Source organism: Lampris incognitus, chromosome 5 (genome assembly GCF_029633865.1).
Source record: "Lampris incognitus isolate fLamInc1 chromosome 5, fLamInc1.hap2, whole genome shotgun sequence".
Taxonomy (NCBI): Eukaryota; Metazoa; Chordata; class Actinopteri; order Lampriformes; family Lampridae; genus Lampris; species Lampris incognitus.
In genome coordinates, this window is record NC_079215.1 from 26,072,227 (window position 1) to 26,088,511 (window position 16,285).

The 16,285-nt window shown below is 42.2% G+C and overlaps 1 protein-coding gene across 3 annotated transcripts in view; it reads right to left on the minus strand.

Moving 5' to 3' along the window:
* tsc2 (TSC complex subunit 2) overlaps positions 1–16,285 on the minus strand; it is a 74,089-nt gene that overhangs the window by 24,705 nt on the left and 33,099 nt on the right. For all 3 annotated transcript variants that reach the window (XM_056280208.1, XM_056280209.1, XM_056280207.1), the window contains 4 exons: positions 8,138–8,380; positions 7,229–7,483; positions 733–890; positions 15–622 (listed from right to left, as the gene is read on the minus strand). In XM_056280208.1, coding sequence (XP_056136183.1) covers positions 15–622; positions 733–890; positions 7,229–7,483; positions 8,138–8,380 — 1,264 coding nt within the window. The remainder of the gene's footprint in view (positions 1–14; positions 623–732; positions 891–7,228; positions 7,484–8,137; positions 8,381–16,285) is intronic.

Genomic DNA, 16,285 nt, shown 5'->3' on the forward strand with positions numbered 1-16,285 from the left:
TATGTAAGCAATACCCTGGGCTAAGTCCAGAGATCTTCTCCGCATTGCCTGGCCCAGGTCTGCTGTGGTAGGAGTCCCTCTCTGTCCTCCTCTCTCTCCTGGAAGACGGGGCCGACACAGAGATGGTGTGACCCCGCGGACGGTGGCCTCCGCTGGGGGAGATGGGTCCAGGGTGGGTGGGGGCTGCTGGAAACTCCAACCTCATCCTTGCTCCCCCACTCTGTGACAATGCCACCCCTGGGGCTTCACCTGCCTGGTTGTGACCACCTAGTCCATTCACCTCTCCTCCACCTCCTTCCTCCACCTTATCTTTTTCTTGTTGAGGTGGCTGGGGTTGGGGCTTGCCCTCTGAAGGTGCTCGCTGTTGAGGCATGTCTCCTACTCCAGTTCCTGCCTCTATGACAGCCTTGGAGAAGGCCTCTGGTAATGTCTGCAGCTCAGGGGAAGAGCTGGACTTGTTCAGTCCCTGGCTCTGGGACTGAGTGTGGTTCTGAAAGGGGAGCTCAGGCCCCTGGCTCCCTGGGGTGGAGGGTCCCAGAGTGGGCTGATCGATTGGAATAGCTCCTTCACTCACCTCCTCCAGAGTAGACTTTTCATCATCCTGACTGGATGTGGAAGAGGACTAAAAAGCAGAGAAAGGAAAAGGAGTTAAAATCACTTAAAATAAATAACACAGCAGGAGGAAATATGTTTGTAGCTTGAGCAAATCCCCATGTTGTTTTTGTGAATTACCCTGCTGAGAGTTCCAGGTGGTGGTGTCTTGGTGAACTTTTCAGCTGACATGAAGATGGGTTCTGAGGCCATCGCTTCAAACTCCTCACTCTCTGGCCAATCAGAAGGGGTGTGTGCTGTGGTGACCCCTGAGCCCTCCTCAGGCACCACCACAGAATCTATGACAGGACAAGGTGAAAACCATATGAGTAAAGCAGCGGTCGAAGTCAAAAACATATATATGCGCACAGAGTCGCAAACCTACTGTCCCATCAACACACCCATGCAAACCAGTGTTGAGTGCAATTTCCATTTCATTATACAAATATATCACAACAAAACAAAGACTACATATGCATTAGGCACAATGCAAACATACATAAAAGTTATGTCAGTAGTCATCAATAATTTTGACACCACACACACACAAACACACGTTTTGTCCTGGGTCCAAATGACAGGAATTCTAAAATCTAACCCAGCACCTTTGAAGAAAAAAATAAACAAATCACACCAGAAAATAAAAGAGAATCAGTTCAGCACAGACATATTTATCTGAAGGTGATTAGACAAACCTAGCAGCAGACAAACTCGCAAATATGCATATGAGCATGTTCACAAGCAGACACTAAGAGCATGACGTAAACCCAAGCTAGAAACACAGATCAGAGACACAAACGCAAAAACTCAGATCGGTGCAACAGTGGTCAGGCAGAATCCCTTCATCCCAGGCTTATCGAACAGTGGCAGCTATCACCTATATGATTTTTTTTGTAAAATGCGTGCTTCTGTTCATTTAGTTATCTGTGCATTAACACGTTGCCTTTACTCCAACATTAGCCCAGACTGAACCCTTTTCAAAAAAGAAAAAACGGATAATGCAGGAGAGCCAGTAAATCCAAATCCATTAGGCTCCTTTGAGATTTGATATCTTGCATGGAAACTGACAGACTCTTTCACCATACTGGCCCGACAATAAGTTGAGGGTAGTGCGCTACGCTTGAATGGGGTCTGGGCTTTCTGTTGACAACAGAAGGTCATATCATAGGTTAAAAGTCAAGCCAGGAGTACTTGCAGGAAGACATGTGTTAAGAGGTCACAAGAGAATCAGAAAAGAAAATTAAAGAAAATCTTGGAAGTCAAAAATCATAAACGTTCCTTGGCTATTGGTTCATCCTGGTGTCAGTCGGCTGGTTAAGTGCTATGATTGGCTTGTGCGTTGGTTTCATTAACAGAGCATCGCTCCCATAGCCGGGACAGTTGAAGACCCTCCCATCCCATGTTAAAATAACTGATGAAGAAAGCAGAGATGTAGTTTTCCTTCACTTGCACAAATTTGGTACGTAAAATAGTTTGGTGTTTAAAATAGTAGTATTTGCATGCCATATTATATGATTGGGTACATGTTAAGAGAGAACTGGTAGCCTATAACAGATGCAAAAAAAGGTCCTAAACACAGTACTGTCTCTCACAGCTACAATACAGTTTTGAAAATTTCAATGTTTCAAGTATAGGGAGCTTCTTTGGTTATGAAATGTGGTGCAGTTCCTTAATTAAATCACAATAAGAGAGGGTGTAGGAGTTTCTGTACACATATTTGAGCAGAAAATGGAAGTGATATTATGCATGCCACATGATGGTGAAATGTTTATAAGCAAATCGAAGAGGAAACAGCATTATGCCACATCCAACTTATGCGCATGAACTGTTGCATTGTGCAAGTGACAGGAAATTAACTACACCACGGGATGGCAGAAGGGCTGGAAAGGGGATGAGGCCACAAATATGGTAGACGGTACCTGCCCAGGAAATGCTCCTGTGCAACCTGCCGGGGGCTGGGGGGCCTTGGGGGGCAGAGCCCAGGCCAAGAGACCAGAGAGAGCCTCCCACTGCAGGTGGGGATCAATGGAGAGGGTAAGCCCACGACGCCACACAATACACCGTAGCCAATCACATACCAATGTGGTGTAGATGAGGACAAACATGGAAACAAGCCAATCAGGCCAAAGGAAGGGAAAAAAGACAAAACTTAAAAAAAACAGGCAGATTAAACATGTCTGTGAATGTTCTCATTCATCCAGGTCATGGTTATCCAAAGAAGTTGAATCAAGTGCAACTGGACTTGGTATATATCCGTGAAGACGTTTCGCCTCTCATCCAAGAGGCTTCCTCAGTTCGTGCCTTTCTGACTAGACCAAGCTAGTCTGACTGGCTGGTGAGGAGACTCAGTATTTATCCTCTAGGAGTCGTTGTCAGAGCTATTGATATGCGTGGCTCTTTGTGATCAGATGTTTACCAACGCCCGTCGCTAACAGAGCCATAGATATGCGTGGCTCTTTTGTGTACCGATGTCCGGCCGCGCCCGTCGCCATCGGAGCTATTGATTTGCATTTGTTTAGCCGCGACGGTCGTTGGGGGTGTTAGTTTCGACTTCATTGCTCAGTGGTCATGAGAGTCGTTGGAGCCGTTAGTGACCGACTGTTGTTCTTGGAGGCTAGGCTTCTGGAGTCTCCTTTATATCTATGGCTCTGTTAGCGACGGGCGTTGGTAAACATCTGATCACAAAGAGCCACGCATATCAATAGCTCTGACAACGACTCCTAGAGGATAAATACTGAGTCTCATCACCAGCCAGTCAGACTAGCTTGGTCTAGTCAGAAAGGCACGAACTGAGGAAGCCTCTTGGATGAGAGGCGAAACATATTCACGGATATATACCAAGTCCAGTTGCACTTGATTCAACTCCTTTGGACAGGCAGATTAAAGAATTGTAATGCCCAGGAGGAGAAAAAAGACTGAAAGAGTGAGAAAGGCAGAAGAACACAAAAGATTAAACAAGAAGCTGATGGAGAACAGGAAACAAAAAAGGCAAACAAACTTTACAGCATTGGACAGAGGGACATCACTGACAAGAGGGCATCTGTAAAATAACATGGATGCACATAAACAAAATTTAATGGGGGAAAAAACACCACCAATGGCCCAGTGGTGATTGCCCACAATCCCTGACCTGAGTAAATCAAACCGGTCCATCGATTACATTAGAATCAATTTATGACAATAACTACAGAACTGTTAAATGAATGACAGCCGGATGGGCTAAGTGTAGCTGAAATTTCAGCAGCATGGTCCTGTTGCACGACTTCAGATAAGGAAAAAAAGAACTGTTTGCAAAGACGTTCTGCTGAAACATCAAGAGGGGGCATCCCATCACACTGTCTCACCAAAACAAGTTTAACTGACCATTGGAAAATATGACACCCTGATCCACATGCCATATATGCAGCTATGGAAAAACTCCCTTATCCAACATTTGGACTCTATCAACAGCCACAATTTTTGCAGATACAAAGGGGTTTTTTTTGGAACAATGCAATAATAATAATGAGAGAACTGAATACTCTATGGTACTAATGAAAGGTGTTCAATCTTTTAGGTTTGTAGTTATAGTTTGAAGTAATATTTCCATTGAAAAGCACATATTGTAAAGCATAGAGACACTTGTACAATAACTCTATATATCACAGTAGTCGTTTTTCTTGTAGTGCTATTTAAAAAAAAAAGAAGAAGAAATCATGCGAGTACAACAACCTTCTGAAAATGTGTATTTTTTTGGCTGAGATTTGTGAGACCCATTTTAATGGCTTGAACATTTATTCTGAATGCCTTGAATGTGCAATGAAAAGATAAGACATGTTTTTACTAATTTTTCCCTTTAAAAGATTTGGTGACTTCACAGCATCTAGTCATGCTCTCAAGTAATGGTGGCACTTCTAATTTTTCCAATCAAACCTTTGATTGACAAGTTCATAGTAAGTCAAACACTGGAGGGGAACATCTCATCTCATCTCATCTCATCTTCAGCCGGTTTTCCAGGGTCGGGTTGTGGTGGCAGCAAGCTAAGTTGGGCACTCCAGACATCCCTCTCCCCAGCAACGCCCTCCAGCTCCTCCTGGGGGATCCCAAAGCGTTCCCAGGCCAGACTGGACATGTAGTCCCTCCAGCGAGTTCTGGGTCTACCCTGGGGTCTCCTCCCAGTTGGCCTTGCCCGGTAAACCTCCAAAGTAAGGCGCCCAGGAGGCATCCTAATCAGATGCCCGAACCATCTCAACTGGCCCAAATTGCCCAGCTCCATGGAGGGGAACATGTAAAATATAAATCCAGCACATTTTACATAGCTCTACTGTCTAGCAGCGATACATTTATTAAAAACGGTTCTCAACACACAGCCCTGTGATCCACAGAAGGATGCATAGGGCAAAAGTGGCTTTGGTACTAGTACTTGTAACATGTAACAACACAACAGGATGTGCAAAATCTAGTTAATCAAATGTCAATAAGATCTACTAATTGCTGCTGATTGTCAGAATTGACTGAAGATAGGGCACAGCAAGTCAATGTCACATACTTGGTAAATCCCAAGTAATTTTTTTTTTAGATCCCCTCCCCCTTTTTCTCCCCAATTGTACTTGGCCAATGACCTTATTTACGAGCCATCCCGGTCGCAGCCCCACCCCCTCTGCCGATCCGGGGAGGGCTGCAGACTACCACATGCCTCCTCCGATACATGTGGAGTCGCCAGCCGCTTCTTTTCACCTGACAGTGAGGAGTTTCACCAAGGGGACATAGCGGATGGGAGGATCACGCTACTCCCCCCAGTTCCCCCTCTCCCCCAAACAGGCACCCTGACCAACCAGAGGAGGTGCTAGGCAGCAACTAGGACATGTACCCACATCCGGCTTCCCACCCACAGACACGGCCAATTGTGTCTGTAGGGATGCCCGACCAAGCCAGAGGCGGTAAATCCCAAGTAATACTTAGAGAAGTTCAGGTGCAGCTCCTTTTGTGAATGGATTATCTGGCCCAAATTGCCCGGCTCCATGTTTTCTGATTAAACATAACAAGTTGTAAATTTTAGGTTTTTTTTTCTTTTGTGTTCACTTCCTTTTGCGACATGTTGACACAGATACTGTGCAACAATGAAAATCATCTATGTTTGAGCTAGTTACACTTTTGACAAACTAGTCAGTTAGCTAGCCTGTGTCAGCTACTTGTGTGTTTCAAACCAGTGCCTCTCAATCTGTCCTTAATAACCACCAGTACTGCTAGTTTTCTATTCTACCAGAGAGTTAATTACATTCATTTGCCGTGTCAGTTATACCGGGCTCCAATCAGGGAGATTTTATATCTGAAATTACAGGTGACTGTAATCAACCACCTAGCAGAATAGAAAACCAGCAGCACTGGTGGTACTTGACGATCAGATTGAGAACCACTGCTTTGAACAACTAACTTCACAACTAGCACAAGCCAGTGCCCTCGGCCACAACAATCATGCCACACAACTCACAGATGACAGTTCTTCGCTCCATGTGTGAACCCTTGAGTTAAAAAAAAAAAACAAGTTCACAGAGAAGCCTCCATTTTTAAGTTCTTCATCATCTTTGTTTTGTTGAGTTTGGTTCTGTCCAGGGGTTTGCTGCACCCACTTCACTAAAACTCCCCTGCTCAATATTTCCACTCAAAAGGTAGACAAAAACACATTCTGTACTCCCGTGTATAGACAGTAAAGCAGTTCTACCTATGTAAATCCTGCAGTTGGTAAAGTTGTTTTTAGGAGTACATGCAACATGGCCACATGTGGCTCAGTTCCAACTTTTTTCAATATTCATTCCATTCTTTTTCACTTAAGATAGTACGGTAGAGAAGGCATCACAAACCTATAGAGGTACAGAGTTTTCTACCGCTTCAGGGTACCCACTCTTTTTAGGAGGTCATTTTCCAGCACTTCTCAAGGATATTTTCCATGACTTTTGCCTGGATATACATGACAGCTGTTGTTCACGGCAGGTCATATTAGTATTACCTATTAACTATTAACTATTAGTGGAAGTCTCAACATTCTCATTATGGGCTGTGTCACTTTTAGCTGGTCACTGAACGTATCCCCCAAACTTCAAACACTTGTGTGCTGTCTTGGCTGCTGAAAATATGTGATCCCAGCTAAAAATCAGGCATAAAATATGCCATCTAAGCAGGTAAAAATATGATTTTATAAGCTAATTTTACAATTTTCCATTACCTCAATAATATTTTGATCAATCTGATCATTTTCAATGTGTAATCCATGACTAGAAAACTAATCTATAAATCTTCATATTTTACAGATGTGTGGGAACCCGGTACTTGTATCAGTCTACAAAGACTTTCTTTTATACCAATTGGTATGCCACCAACTGCTATCAAGACCTATATAAAAAGCCCTCAATACATATCATCTGTCCCTGAGCCGCTTCATACTACACTCAATTGCTCAGCAAAAGCACAAATGTACATGACAAACACACACTTGTAAGGATTTCCGTTACGAGTGTGAAAAGCACGCTGAAAACACTACTGAAACAAACAAGCCCCTCAACACCATTGGAAGAGATCACATACACAAAAGTGTTTTTTACCCAATCCTCAAGTACCTCTTCTTTCTCCATACAGAAAAAAGTACTACTCCCTCACTCACCAGTGTTAGAGCGCTGGATTGGGTTTGCTCTCCCTCCTACGGTGCCTAGAGTTTCAGAGACGGGGATCGAAGCTGGGGCTACAGCTGGAGCAGGAGCAGCAGTGCTGGCAGGAGCACTGGCTGTCTGGCCAGGTGGCTCCTTCACCCCCTCCATAGCCATGAGAACACTGGAGAGCTCCTGAAGGGGCATGTTGCCCAGCTCTGAGGAGAACGGACTGGGTGGGTTCTCTAGACACATTAGCCAGCTTGTGTTACCTGCACAGACAGACAGGCACACACGTACAATGTGATGAAACCTCTTTCTGTTTGTGGTTCAGTCACTAAGGGTGCTGTGGTAAGGTACTGTAAAGTGCCTTACCACAAAACCTCTTTTGGACAGAGCTTTTTTTGGTACAGAGGGTTAAACATGTGGAATTCTTTACCCACACAGGTGAGCCATTTCAATGTGGGCCATTTCAAAAAATTCCACTGAAGTTTCTGAAGAGGATTCAATCATGCAGTCATAGCTGACCTTATAACTCTCTTTATCTGTTCTTTTCTCTCCCTCTTTCTGTCATTCCCTCTCGCTCTGTTCATTTTTACCTCCCAATTTTTAATACATTCTGTTAACACTTCTATATATCATCATGATGCTTATGTCATCGAATTTGTATATTTTTGAATAATTGTTATAATCTATTATGCATTTTTATCTGTTTTTGATAAACAGCCATCTAGGGACAAACATTGCAAATTGCTTTGGCTATAAGTGTTATGATGTGACAAAAGATCATTTATTTGATAAAAATGGTTATGTATCGAATAAATAAGCAAGAACAACATCCAATTAGAATGCAGGTCTGCCAGTTTTAATAATCAGGTAGAAAAACTCACGTCTTGTCACTTGTGTGTTGGAGCAAGTTTACATACCAGACGGCCTTCGTATGAAGATCTCAGCCCAGCCCTGTGTCAGCATGGGGACAAACTCAGCCAGGCTGGGATTGTCTTTGAGTGGTGGAGGAGCAGGGGGGGTAGGAGAAGGGGAGGAGGGAGGACCCAGGTTATCCAGAATGGGAGCAGAGGATGGAGAGAGAGGGGCGCCTAACTCTCCCTCTGAAGGAGACACCAATGGGCTGAGACTCTGGGCAGGACCGGCACGCAGCGCATGACCACCTGGGAAGCAAGTGAGTCGGGAGCGAAAGGTAAGCATTATCATCATCATCATCCATCAGTTAATTCTCCTTTACAAACCCTGCTTTGATTTTCAATATCAATCCGCCTTCCTGTAGTGTACCAAATTAGTCAGCCATTAAATACAGTAAGCTTACATAGAATAAATAAAATAAAAATGTACACAAAGTGCAGGCCAAAAAAAGGATGGAGGATCACACAGGGTTGGACATATGATCAGACTTCTTCCTTTATTAAATAAAATTCAAAGCTTTTGATTATCATCTTATACTGCACTGTAACTTTTACAACCAGGTAAAACCAACCCAACACAGCACCACAGTACAGGTTCTACCAAAGAGGAGGAGTTATTTTCCTTTGAAGCGGATGAAGACATCAATTCCACTGCTGAAACTGAAGTAGCCGATTACCTCAAATCAGGAGCAACAGGGATAGACACTCTGAATCAATTTCCAATGATAAAGAAAATATTTCTTAAACATAATGCAGCCACTCCCTCCAGTGCCCCAGTAGAAAGACTCTTTAGCCTGGGGAACCTGATTCTCTCTCCAAAGAGGAACATACTATCAGATCAAAAGTTTGAGAAGCTTCTCCTCTTGAGGTACAATCGTTGGTTTGAGGGCTAGGATGTTGAGGAGCTTGGGAAACTTCTTGCTGCAATCCACAAAGTTGTATTTTTGTGAGGAAAAATACTGATATGATGGATATTTGGGGAGAGGCAGAGAGAGGGAGTAAATGAACATTGCCCCTGCTGGACTAAAGACCAAAGAGACCACAAAAGAGCCGGAGAAAGACACACACACACACACACACACACACACACACACACACACACACACACACACACACACACACACACACACACACACACACACACAGCACTTTCACTGAGAGGTTAGTCTGTAATGTAAGAACAGAACTTTGAGGTGTGACATGTAGGTCACTGGCCAGAGATAAGCTAGCCTTGGAGAATTTTGTTAACCCATTTATGGCTGGATACTAGGGATGTCCCGATCCAATCTCAAGGATCGGGATCGGGGCCGATCCAGGCATTTTTTAAGAGATCGGATCGGATTGAGCAGAAAGTAACACCGATCTTTTGTTTTGTTTTGCGACACTTCCACTCGGTCCGCTGTCACGCCACTGTCGTAAACGGGGAGCACAATTTGCGGCAGAATCAGGCATGACCAGGACGCAGCTTAAAATGTCTGAAGTGTGGTGTTATTCTAAAATAGAAACTGAAAATAGCCCAACTGCCACGTGCAATGCCTGCAATGCAAGCATTTCGCGGGGCGGTTTTTGTAGGGCTGCGTACAATACCACTAACTTGATTAGGCACCTAAAAAAAAACACGAAACGGAATTTAACGAGTTCACTCAGCTAACCAAGGCGAAGACTGCACCGAAGCAACTCACACTGGAGGGTACTTTTAAAAAGAGAGAGAAATTTCCTCCCGGCAGCGACAAGGCAAAAAAGATAACTGAAAAAGTCGCTGAATTCATCGCTTTGGATGACCAGCCCATCGCTGTGGTAGAGGACACTGGTTTTTGCCATGTTTTGGAGCTGTTGGAGCCACATTATGTCATGCACAGCCCTGCTGGAGCTGTACAAGGTTTGTGACCACCTACGAGGTCTTTTATCAGATGTGAAGGCTATTGCATTTACTACAGACATTTGGAGTTCTGATGTTAGCCCTATGTCACTGCTTAGCCTCACTGCACACTGGATCGACTCCGCTTTTGAGTTGAAGCCTGCGGTATTGCATGCACATCAGTTTCGCAAGTCTCATGCAGCAGACCATGTCAAACAGGCAATCAAGGAGATGCTGAACATGTGGGAAATAGATAAGCAACAAGTCCATGTGATACTGTGTGACAATGCAAGAAATATGAAAAAGGCAATAGATAAGATGGAGGTACCAAGGCATAGTTATACTGTTTATTTTTCAAATAAATAAAAACCCATTAAGGAACAGCTTGGATGCAGGCATTTTCTTTCTTAATGCATTTTAGAGCTATTCAATTGTCAAGCATATACACTACCGTTCAAAAGTTTGGGATCACCCAAACAATTTTGTGTTTTCCATGAAAAGTCACACTTATTCACCACCATATGTTGTGAAATGAATAGAAAATAGAGTCAAGACATTGACAAGGTTAGAAATAATGATTTGTATTTGAAATAAGATTTTTTTTACATCAAACTTTGCTTTCGTCAAAGAATCCTCCATTTGCAGCAATTACAGCATTGCAGACCTTTGGCATTCTAGCTGTTAATTTGTTGAGGTAATCTGGAGAAATTGCACCCCACGCTTCCAGAAGCAGCTCCCACAAGTTGGATTGGTTGGATGGGCACTTCTTTGAGCAGATTGAGTTTCTGGAGCATCACATTTGTGGGGTCAATTAAACGCTCAAAATGGCCAGAAAAAGAGAACTTTCATCTGAAACTCGACAGTCTATTCTTGTTCTTAGAAATGAAGGCTATTCCATGCGAGAAATTGCTAAGAAATTGAAGATTTCCTACACCGGTGTGTACTACTCCCTTCAGAGGACAGCACAAACAGGCTCTAACAGGTACTATTTAATGAAGATGCCAGTTGGGGACCTGTGAGGCGTCTGTTTCTCAAACTAGAGACTCTAATGTACTTATCTTCTTGCTCAGTTGTGCAACGCGGCCTCCCACTTCTTTTTCTACTCTGGTTAGAGCCTGTTTGTGCTGTCCTCTGAAGGGAGTAGTACACACCGGTGTAGGAAATCTTCAATTTCTTAGCAATTTCTCGCATGGAATAGCCTTCATTTCTAAGAACAAGAATAGACTGTCGAGTTTCAGATGAAAGTTCTCTTTTTCTGGCCATTTTGAGCGTTTAATTGACCCCACAAATGTGATGCTCCAGAAACTCAATCTGCTCAAAGAAGTGCCCATCCAACCAATCCAACTTGTGGGAGCTGCTTCTGGAAGCGTGGGGTGCAATTTCAAATACAAATCATTATTTCTAACCTTGTCAATGTCTTGACTCTATTTTCTATTCATTTCACAACATATGGTGGTGAATAAGTGTGACTTTTCATGGAAAACACAAAATTGTTTGGGTGATCCCAAACTTTTGAACGGTAGTGTACATTGGATGGGCTATTCTAGGAAAATGTATCGGATCGGATCGGTATCGGCAGATAGCAATATTAAATGATCGGAATCGGATCGGGCCCAAAAAACTTGATCGGGACATCCCTACTGGATACCTTTTGTTAAGCATTAGCATTATGCAGCCAGACATTGCTGCCTTACTGAAAAGCATCTCAAGCTATCTGTATAGTTTTTCCTTATGAGGCTGAAAGCATTTCATAAATGTATTCACCATTAAGTTTATCCACCATTATTGATTTCTTCAGCTAAATGGCCAGATGTGCGGTAAATAGTTTTTGTTAAACCATTACTGTGTTTTGTTTCTCTTTGTGAGGCTGAAAACACTTTAGGTTTGTCCCAACATTACTGAATCTCCAGTTGGTGAATGGAGTTCAGTTGATTTGAATTTTTTTCTGTTACTGTTACAAAGGAGGATAACCACAGTGTGTTTATGTTTTTGTTATAGTATGACAGTCGCATACATCTAGTGATACACTTGTCTTGGACACATCTTCAGTGACAGTACCTTTCTTTCTTTTTTGTAAACAACTTTTATTTCATTAGGCCTATCATTTGTGATAAGAAATTACTGTCATATGTCTGAGAAACTGTATATTATGTATTAAAGTTTTACACTGCCAAAGAGTGTAGGTGTCATTTAATTTTACACTGCTAAGAGTGTAGTTGTTATTTAATTTGTTTTGTACACTGCCAAAATAGTGTAGTTATTTAATTTTACGTTGCTGAAAGCATCATGCACTAACGCTTGATTTGAGGCTACAGTAAATGTGCCAAAAATATCAAAAGTGTCAAAATATCTATTGTGTTTTAATGTTCCACGACTTACTTTTCATTATAGTGATAATGGCTACAATTAGATGAAATTTCAGCATTGTCTTGTCTCATACTGTGCCACAGCAACACTAAAAAATGTGTACATTATTAAGAGTATATTGAAGAAAGAAAAAAGTAATGCAAACGCTACTTTCCCTAGTAACTAATTACTTTTATAATGCAGTAACTAGTAACTGTAACTACTTACTGTAACTTGCCCGACACTGATTTTAATTAACAAACGCTTGCAATTTAAATGTTTAAGAGAAGTAACAGATGCTGAGGGACGAATGGTTATTATTCTAACAGAGATACAGGGACAAACACTAATATTGGCTAATATTTATGCACCTAATGGGAATCATCCTGACTTTTTTGTAGATCTTGAAAGTAAACTCCAGGAATTAGGTACTTAGCCTATTATCCTTGATGGGGATCTCAACCTCATTTCAGACCCTGTTTTAGACTGCAGTGGCTTCTCCAATAACAAGCCACTCAAATCTGCCCGGACAGTAAAAGGCATATGTGAATCCTTGGGGTTAGTTGATATTTGGAGGTTGGTAAACCCAGCAGGGAGGGACTACACCTTTTACTCTAATTGGCACAACATGTATTGAAGAATAGACATGTTTCTGGTATCTCTTCTACTCTATCCTGCTCAATAGGTAACATTTTGATCTCTGATCATGCTAATGTATCTCTTGATTTATTACCTTTCTATGACAAGAAGCAGATCACATAGATGGAAATTTAATTCTTCTCTGCTACAAGATCCGGTCTTCAAAGAAGCTCTCAGAACTCAAATTAAGGATTATATAGAGCTCAATATCCTATCAGCACCCTCTTCTGGGGTGGCGTGGGAAGCCATGAAGGCAGTATTAAGAGGTTTTATCATTCAGCATGTTTTGTATAAGAAGAAACTTAGTATAGCCAAGGTTGCTGACTTAGAAAAACAGGTCCAGACAGCTGAAACAAAATTCAAACAGGATAAGACATCTACTAATCTGAGAAATTTGACACAATTAAAGAATGAATACAATGTATTACTCTCACAGAGGGTAGAATTCTTGTTATTTAGGGCTAGGCAAAATTGCTTTGAGTCCGGGGGTAAAGAAGGGAAGTTTTTAGTGAGATATATTAAACAGAAGGAATCCTCTTCAACTATTGCAGCTGTGCGGGACCAAGGGGGAAGCATTATGACTAAACCAAGCGACATAAATAACACATTCAGGGAGTTCTACATAAATCTTTATACGTAAGAAAATACCTGAACAAGTATGTAAATAAAATAATTTCTTTATAGCCTGAACCTACCTAGGCTAGAGGATCAACAACATGAATGGCTTGACTCCCGAATCTCTAGGGAAGAGATAATTGAAGTTATAAGAGCATTGCCATCAGGTAAATCCCCAGGCCAGGATGGCTTTCATGCAGAATTTTATAAATGTTATGTAGAGGAATTGATGTCACTTATGCAACAAATGTTTGATGAATCCTTTGAAGTGGACAAACTGCCACAATCACTATCACAGGCAATTATCACTCTGATACTTAAACCAGGCAAAGATCCAAGTGTCTAAGATTCTGGCGAATAGACTCAACAGAGTGATCACTTCAGTGGTACACCTAGACCAAGAGGGGTTTGTTCGCCAGAGGAACTCTTCTGATAATATCAGACACTTGCTAAATGTAATGTGGTCAGTCCACAATAGGGACTCCCCAATCGCTGCCATTTCACTCGATGCTGAAAAGGCGTTTGATCGGGTGGACTGGTGATACCTGTTTCTCACACTCAAATCCTTTGGTTTTGGTCAAACGTTTTAAGATGGATAGAAATACTCTATAATCAACCAGAAGTGGCAGTTCAGACAAATGGTTTAATTTCTCCCTATTTGGGGAGTCATCAGGGTTTAAGCCTTTCGCCAGCATTATTCTGTTTGGCTCTGGAACCACTTGCTGCTGCTATTCGCAAAAATCCCAGTTTTCCAAGAGTAACGATTGGGGAGTCAATACATAAAATTATGCTTTATGCAGACAACATACCTTTATTTATGTAACACCCTGTAAAATCAGTGCCATCTCTCCTTGAGTCCATTGATGCCTTCTCTAAGCTCACAGGGTATAAAGTTAATTGGTAGAAATCGGAGGCTCTCCCCTTAACAGCGTACTACCCCAGAACCCTTTTCCAAGATGGAGCATTTAAGTGGCGGTCAGAAGGTATGAGGTATTTAGAAATCCTCTTTCCTCAACAAATAAATGATGTAATAAGGGTACACTTTGACCCTCTCTTCAGAAAGATCTCTGCTGATGTGGAGAGATGGTCTTCTCTGTCTCTGTTTCTGTGGTACAAGGTAAATGTGTTAAAAAATGAATTGTATCTCAAAGGTGAATTACCTCCTGCAGTCACTCCGATTATGCATACCTAGGAAATACTTCAAACAATTTGACAAGATTTGCAATAACTTTCTATGGAATGGGAAAAGAGCCAGAATGTAACTTGAAAAGCTACAAGTACCAGTTGACAACGGTGGACTTGGGCTTCCTAACCTTGTTCTGTATCACTATGCCTTTAGCTTGAGACATCTGGCTCAGTAGTTGCTACCTCCAGAAAGGGCACCCTCCTGGTTTAAACTGGAGGAAATGGGATTCTTCCCTCTTTCCCCCCTCACTGGCGTAACGGTCAAGCTGTCACCTGAATTCTGGTCCCACCTTATTATAGCTCAAATTCAGGCAGTTTGGAAGAAAACTTCCCAAATTTTTAACATTAATCCATACGAACTCAGAATCGGGCATTTGGATGAACCCCAAACTATGCATGGTTAAAGCTCTATTTTTTTGGAAGGAATAGGATAACAAAAGGATCTGCACTCTTGGTGACCTCTAAAAGGGGAGACTTTCTAAAATCCTTTGAGACCTTAGCTCAAGATTTTAGTTTACCCAGGACACAGTTTTGGCGATACTTACAACTTAGGCATTTACTAGTGGAAATTTTTGGCACAACTAGAATGATGCTGCCTAGCTCGGATTTGCTTAGCAACACAATCAAAATATTTGGTCTAGTTCATGAAGCATCACATTATTACTCTATGATCTTTAGTCGAGTCCATAAAGGGACAGGACAAGGACACCAGCATTAATGCAGGTCTAAGAACATGATCTAAACCTCTCATTCAGTGAGAAAGAATGGGACCGCATCTGTCAGAACTCCAAGAAAATGTCTACGGATATTAAGATCAGACTTATTCAATTCAAAATACTTAATCGGTTCTACTGGACTCCAGCAAGGTTGCACAGACCAGGGCTGAAAGACACAGCAGACTGTTGGAGACGCCAGAGGTCAGTGGGTACTCTTTTACATGTGTTATGGGCATGCCCTGTTCTCCAAGATTTTTGGCTCCAAGTTCAAGAGAAAGTCTGTGACATTATGAATGTTAATTTTACCTTTAGCCCTAGACTTTATGTGTTGGGGGACCCTCTGCTGCTCACCCACTGTGTGGGGCATGCTGCCTCCCCACCATGACTAGCATCATGGTGGGGAGGCAGATCATAATGAGAGGGTGGAAGACAACAGCGGGACCTTCCATGCAGGAATGGATTATGGAACTGGGAAAAGTTGCGGTGTATCAGCATCAGTCTTATAGGATGCATAATAGATCAGAGGATTATGCATTGAAATGGGGGACATTTCTAGCCTACATTAATAACTGAGAAAGACTTGTACGGATAGCATGGCACAGCAATCTGTTAGAGGAGTAGACTCTGGACGGACCGAGAGCTACATATAGATTTCTGAATTGTGCAAATGCAAAAATGCATGTTTCTATTATTATTATGTGTATATTGTGGTGTGGTGTGTTTTTTTTGTTGTCATTTTATGTTTCTTGTTGTTTTGTTTGTTTGATTCTGTCTCTTTTTATTGTATGCTGTTAT